The sequence below is a fragment of the Oncorhynchus tshawytscha genome, linkage group LG13 (assembly GCF_018296145.1).
Source record: "Oncorhynchus tshawytscha isolate Ot180627B linkage group LG13, Otsh_v2.0, whole genome shotgun sequence".
Classification (NCBI taxonomy): domain Eukaryota; kingdom Metazoa; phylum Chordata; class Actinopteri; order Salmoniformes; family Salmonidae; genus Oncorhynchus; species Oncorhynchus tshawytscha.
This window is the reverse complement of record NC_056441.1, coordinates 20,798,312-20,805,630: the sequence shown is the minus strand read 5'-3', so window position 1 is coordinate 20,805,630 and position 7,319 is coordinate 20,798,312. Positions and strand designations below refer to the sequence as shown.

The 7,319-nt window shown below is 44.0% G+C and overlaps 1 protein-coding gene across 1 annotated transcript in view; it reads left to right on the top strand.

Moving 5' to 3' along the window:
- The first annotated feature begins 292 nt into the window (after positions 1-292).
- Positions 293-7,319, top strand: part of LOC112264442 (zinc finger protein 704) — a 111,895-nt gene continuing 104,868 nt past the window's right edge. The window contains 2 exon segments of the mRNA XM_042295316.1: positions 293-900; positions 4,905-5,125. Of these exon segments, the coding sequence (XP_042151250.1) occupies positions 643-900; positions 4,905-5,125 (479 nt within the window). The 5' untranslated portion in view covers positions 293-642.

Here is a 7,319-nt window from a genome sequence, read left to right as displayed (position 1 = left end):
ACAGGCAGCAATCCGCCGGTAGAGGCGCTGGCTCTTGGCAGTCGGCTACGGACTGGAGTAACTAGAATATGGATCCGGAGTTACTGTACGCGGCTATTTCAGCAAATTTCACCCTGTCAGACGGCAAACCGGTGTAAAATATGTGTGTGAAACTTAAATAATTTTTCATGTAGATCACAATTAATATCTTTGTTTGTGTATTGGCGAAGCCCTTTTGTTCGGATGAAAATGTACTGTACAAATGTCATTTGTCGGTCCTTAAATACATTTCCGTGTTTTTGTGCTCTCTTACGAGTTTAGAGGGAACAGTCAGGAAAACAAACAGGTCGAACGAAGAAATATCAGTAACCGGTCTGTTGAAGAGGTTATTTCACGGGGAATGGTTTGTTTTCATGCATTTGTTAATCCATGCATGTAGTTTTTTCTACACATATTCGTGCTTTCGAATATCGTTAGTTTTGACCCGTGCTAGCAGCAGAGTATGTTGCCGCTTTCTAACATTTGGTTAGGGTTTATGGAGCACGTAGTCTATCCGCTGCGGTGTTGTGTTTTTCATGTCAGTGTTTATCAATTCTAACTCGACGTCCATAGATAGACATTGACCACATTCCGCTTTAAATTCGGTGCTAAATATTGATCGCTATGCATACGAGGCGTTTAGTGAAGCGTTCAATCCTGGGGAGCCGGGTGTATGCGCCGAGTCCGACTGGGGACGGGGCTCCGTTGACAGGACTGGTACAGGCTGTCAAGCAGGAAAACAGAGACGTTTCAACCGGACCTCGGCGTAACGTCTACACGGTACTAATGCAAGACGGAAGCCTGAAAGAATTCTCCGAGGACGAGATAGCCGTGGGCTTCAACCAAACGACCGCGAAAGGACCGCTCAAATCCAGCTTGAAGGTCTGTTTGTGTGTGTGTGACCGGGAAGCCTGCAGTTGTCGTGCAGCGGTGTTTTGCAGCGTTTAACTGCTTCGTGCACAGACGGAGAAAGAGCGTGCTATTGCATCCATTGCCCGCCGCTGCAACCGGTTATTACAAGCTATATTAATGATAGGCAGACAGTCACATACCCAGAATAATCCAGATGAGATTTATGTTGTAGTGCAGAACTACATATTGAATAATAACAATGCACTGTCAAAATATTTATCATTAAATACAGGACAAAGGGGTTCCCATTGAATGCTTGATTATGATAGGGCCCTATCTGCGCAGTGTTTTTCTGACCCATTGACTGTAGATTTGACCCAGTGGGTAGGTGGCAGACGCAAACACGCTCTGCAGCGTTTTGGACCGATCATTGATGTAATAAAACATCCGAGATTGTACACAATGAATCAGTCGCATATGACACTGGCAATTCATGCATATTAACCCGTCATATTGCATTGAATATGTCACTATAATGTAGGAATTCATGTAATAACAGTAGTTGCATTTATTTTATTGTGTAGGGGAGGGAGTAGTATGTAGTCATTAGATAAGCTATTTGTTTCATTCATGTCACACTTGTGTCCTTGCTGCTACTGAAGAAAACAATTGACTTTAGGCTAAATAACTAGCGTAGAATAGTAGATATCATATTATTATGCCACACTGGATGGTACATTGTGTTCCTAAATATCAACATGTATTCCTTCCTGTTATGAGTGACCTCATTGCCTGCCTTTAAAAGTTCCAGCTTGATGGTGTCGCATGGTTTCACAACAAAGATGGTCTGGTGAGGCTGCCTGCTTGGTGGTCCCTTATAAAAACCGCTTCTATGATGAGAGGGGAATGCATGTGACTGTGTTGGATAATGTAGCCTGTCAATACGTATTGGGGGTTTGATCCAAGCAATGGGGTCATAGTTCAGTGACTCAAATGGGAAAACAGGCATATGGATACAGTTTCAAAACAGCAGATGTAAACATCTTCATAGAGGCATGACAGAAATACTAGATGTCATAGCATGGGTATTCATAGGACACAACCATATTTTATAAACAAACCCATTCTATTATGCATAGTCAGAATGCAAATAGTGGTCAAGTACAGTTCCATAAAGAGAAATGTAAGTAGTATGTTTGCATAAAGGCACAACAGAAATGCAGGATGCCATAGCAACCACATTTGATAAACAAGCCATAATATCCATTCCATTTATAGTCCGGTTGTAATTTTTAAGTAATAGTTCTCTAACGGAATGGTAGCTTCCCTCAGCACCGCTCAATCTTCTAAAAGTAGAAAGACAAGACATGGATAGAATCAGGGGACGGAGGAGAGTAGGGGTCAGAGGCTGGCGGGGGGGAGAGTAAGGGTCAGAGAATGGAGGGGGAGAGGCTGGCGGGGGAGAGGAAGGGGTGAGAGGCTGGCGGGGGGAGGGAAGGGGTGAGAGGCTGGCGGGGGAGAGGAAGGGGTGAGAGGCTGGCGGGGGAGAGGGAAGGGGTGAGAGGCTGGCGGGGGAGAGGAAGGGGTGAGAGGCTGGCGGGAGGAGAGGAACGGGTGTGAGAGATGTTTAACTGAAGAGGTTCACATCTCCTAGCAAGCAGTTGCTGTAGCAGCTGTAGTAACAAAGCATGGCTTGGAGAGAGAAGGGCACGGCTTGGAGAAGAATCTGGAGCTCTGGCAAGGTGCCCAGAATGCCAAATGAGCACCATTCACTTTAGAGGAAGGAGGAGTGGATGGATGGATGGAGGGAAAAGGGGATGGAAGGGAGGTGGGAGAATGCCACTTGTTGTTATAAAGGAAGGAGGTATAGCATTGACCGACTGACTGCCATTTTATGCGGCTCCCACACAGACAAAGGCATGTGTTGTTTTCAGTTGATTTGACATCAGACATCCTAACTGAAGCTAACTGACTGACTCTTTGTTCATCAGCACATTGCTCCTCATTGGTTGGTTGGCCACCATTTGCCTGCATGTCATACGACGGGGCCATGTTTAGATTCCTTCATGATGGATAGATGAGTATTCCGATGGGAGAGAGAGAGTCCGGTTCTTTGGCTTGTGCTCTGCCAAAATCATTCACCAGGCAGTGTAGCCAAGGCAAGGCCTCCCCTTGCTTTGAGGGAAGGATCATGGATCCTGCCGTCAGAGGGCTGTGTTGGTGAATGGAGAGCACTAATCAATATCCCGACTGTTGCATTTGGCTATTGTAAGCTGCAGTGACGTGATGGTTCAGAGAATGAGATCAACATGGCTAACTAGGCTACATCACCTGACACATTGAGTGTTTTAAACCAATCAACTACTTCATGACCGTGCTCCTGATCTCCTCTTGTTTACTGTGTAGTCTACTGTGTAGTCTACTGTGTAGCCATACATATCAATGGAAGTTAAACTGTAATAACATTGCATGTTTATTTTACTACAATAATATTGAATGCTCTGGCTGGCTATGTAAGCAAAATATTTATTTTCTTTATCCTGGAGCGAAGCCCTCCCCATTAGGTCAATTCACATCCTTCTATGTACATATAACCTGTAATCCATGTAAATCTCCTGAATTCTACAAATATATAGCTTTTTGAAATATTATTATTAAAATCTTTAATAGCACTGTTTGTTGAATTATTTTATCCGAATACATTTGATAATATATAGCCTAATCTTTGAACAATGCATCACATGAGTTGAACACAAATACCATTAGGATGAAACCAAGTATTCCATGACTCCTGAGCTATTGTCAATTTATGATGCATGAAAACTTCTTTACCTTTGGCCTAATAGAGGTGAAAAACCTCATGCCTAAAGCAAGAACATAAATTTTGTGTGTGTGTGTGGTGTGTACATCATGGTAGCTTGTTAAACTTACATGATTAATCTCCTGAATTTCGGAGCTGCGAGACAGTTACCCCACATTAAAAACTCGTATGACATGTGCAACCCAACTTACATTTTATGGTCGATTTGGCTCTGCAATTTCCTGCCATGCATGAAATATCATAATTCATAGGGCTGTAAAAGGAAGCGATGGAGATTTGTTTTGGTTATAGTCAAATAACGGGTCTAGGTAACAGTTAATCTTTCTCTTAGTTCAGATAATCCATCTTGTTGTTTCACTCAAGTCCTGTTTTCAGAAAGGCTTTCTCGCTTGTTAAATGTTTGCTCAGCCAGGTTTTTATATATGATAATCCATATTTTACCTCATTAATCTAAGCCAACTGTTGAAAACTGTGTCTGATCGACTGACTGGGTGTTTCCTGTAGTTTTCTCTTCAGTTGAGAACTGATTGTGTTCGTGTGTTTTGGAGATGAGGATCTCCATCCCACTGTACATCTGTATGGGCATATTGTCCTTCAACGCTCTGCTGGTGCAGATAGCCATGTGTATCTCTCTCTCTCTCTCTCCCTGCCCTTTCCGATTATGTGTGTGTTCACCGTGCATGTCTGGATGGTTGACGTCTTTATTTAAGGTGTGCCCAAAAACAAGTGTGCACGGCATGCTACACACACGCAATCTGTTGCCGTCCCGAGTTATTTTGTGTGTGTGCTGCTTCGCCTCACATGATTGTTTCCACGGGGTAGTGGTTTACAGAATGTCAGGGGAGATGCTTGCTTGTGCAAAAGGGAATGGCTGTTATCACCACCGGGGCACTGCAGCAACAAGAGCAGCCACCTTCAGGGGCTTTCTCACACAAACAAAGAGAGTCCGGACTTTGACATATTTGAAAGTCAAACACCCTCCACTGGTAGCATACATCCTGTTGGTGTTAGCTCAACGCTAGCAGCACTAGCAAACTGTCTGTACATGTGAGTATTTGCTAGAATGACAAAGGAGAGACTGGAAGGCAAATATGTAGTGACATTTCGCATCTTTATTTTATTTCCACATACAAATCCTCTTAGGTTTTTGCCTCCCAGAGTCCCAGTCTTTACTCTTCTGTATTGATCCAGTCATATCTGTTCTCCTCTGCAGCAGAGCTCCAGTAACGGCCGGGGGGACGGGACTCCAAACCAGGGCCAGAACGGGGAGGCCAACTCCCTGAGCCCAGATGCGGTGGAGGGGGAGCGGGCAGTGGATGGCAGGAGGACAGGGCGCACCTTGGAGGGTCCTGAGAGGGACCACACCCGCTCTGTCTCCCTGCTGGACCAGAAACGTAAGGTGGTGTCATCCAGCATCGATGTGCCCCATGCCAGGTAAGACAGACAGTGTGTATGTGTGTTATTGGGTGGGTGGGCCGATGGGCTGTGTGTGTAAATGTATTGCTTCTGTGTCTTCCTTACTGAGCTCGAACCAGGGACCCTCTGAACCCGTCAACACTTTTCAATCATTGCGCCACAACTGCTACATCGCTAGCCATTTCACATAGGTGTGTGTGTGTGGTGTGTTATGGGATTGGTGTTTGATTGCAGGAGTTTTTGGTTAGAGTTTCTTTGTGCTACATGTATGTGATATACACTGAGTGGACAAAACATTAAGAACACTTCCTTATATTGACGTGCACCCCCCCTTTTACCCTCAGAACAGCCTCAATTCGGGGCATAGACTGTACACGTTGTTAAAAGCGTTCCACAGGGATGCTGGCCCATGTTGACTCCAATGCTTCCCACAGTTGTCAAGTTGGCTGGATGTCCGTTGGGTGGTGGACCATTCGTGATACACACGAGAAAATGTTGAGCCTGAAAAATCCAGCAGCTTTGCAGTTTTTGACACTCAAACCGGTGCTACCATACCCCGTTCAAAGGCACTTAAATATTTTGTCTTGCCCATCCACCCTCTGAATGGCGCACATACACAATCCATGTCTCAAGGCTTACAAATCCTTCTTTAACCTGTCTCCTCCCCTTCATCTACACTGATTGAAGTGGATTCAACAGTGACATCATTTAGGGATCATAGCTTTTACCTAGATTCACTGGGTCAGTCTATGTCATGGAAAGAGCAGGTGTTCTTAATGTTTCGTACACTCAGTGTACTTAGGTGTGTGGTACAATGGATCGATGACGATGGACTGAAATTCAAATCTGATCTGTTAAACTATATGATCCGTCGCCTTTAAAGTGCTTTAACAGGAACCAGGCGGGTGCATATGGCTTTAATATATATGACCATGTAGGCATTACACTGCTGTGATTCAATAAATATACTACAATCAAATAGATTCATAATAAAGAAAATCTGCACATTTTTCCACCAGTGGTCTGTTTCTACCAAACAGACTTGTTGCAGATAAGTCCGTGCGTGATGACGTAGTGCACACAATGTTTTCATGTACCAAATTAAAGTTGAATGTGTTTCCATCGTATTTTCGACTCTACCGCTAGTTTTGTCACAAAAACTGTTGCATTAAATAGACAATGTGCTCTGGTCTTGACATCTGCACTCTAGCCAACAGCTTTGCAGATACAGTGCAGGTAGGCTAGTCTACATGATGAGATTATTATGGAGAAGAGCCAGAATAGTTTTATTTGTCAAACAGCAGTCAAGCATCAATCATCATGTCACCAGAATAAGACCCTCAATATTTTTGGAAAATCTGCATCATGCTCATCACCCTGTAAAATTCATCCTAATTTATTGAATCTGTTGCCTAATCAACTGCATGGCTTCCCGAGTCGTAATGGGAGGACCACACAACATACACTGTACACTACCTGTCAAAAGTTTTAGAACACCTACTCATTCAATGTTTTTTCTTTCTTTCTTTTTTACAATTTTCTACATTGTAGAATAATGAAGACATCAAAACTATGAAATAACACACATGGAATCATGTAGTAACCAAAATAGTGTTAAACAAATCAAAATGTATTTTATATTTGAGATTCTTCAAATAGCCACCCTTTGCCTTGATGACTTTGCACACTCTTGGCATTTGCTCAATCAGCTTCACCTGAAATACTTTTCTAACATTCTTGAAGGAGTTCCCACATATGCTGATCACTTGTTGGCTGTTTTTCCTTCACTCTGCAGTCCAACTCATCCCAAACCATCTCAATTGGGTTGAGGTTGGGTGATAGTGGAGGCCAGGTCATCTGATGCAGCCCTTCCTCACTCTCCTTCTTGGTAAAATAGCCCTTACACTGCCTGGAGGTGTGTTGGGTCATAGGTAACGCTAATGAACGTATCCTCTGCAGCGGAGGTAACGCTAATGAACGTATCCTCTGCAGCGGAGGTAACGCTAATGAACGTATCCTCTGCAGCGGAGGTAACGCTAACGTATCCTCTGCAGCGGAGGTAACGCTAATGAACGTATCCTCTGCAGCGGAGGTAACGCTAATGAACGTATCCTCTGCAGCGGAGGTAACGCTAATGAACGTATCCTCTGCAGCGGAGGTAACGCTCGTATCCTCTGCAGCGGAGGTAACGCTAATGAGGCAGCGGAGGTAA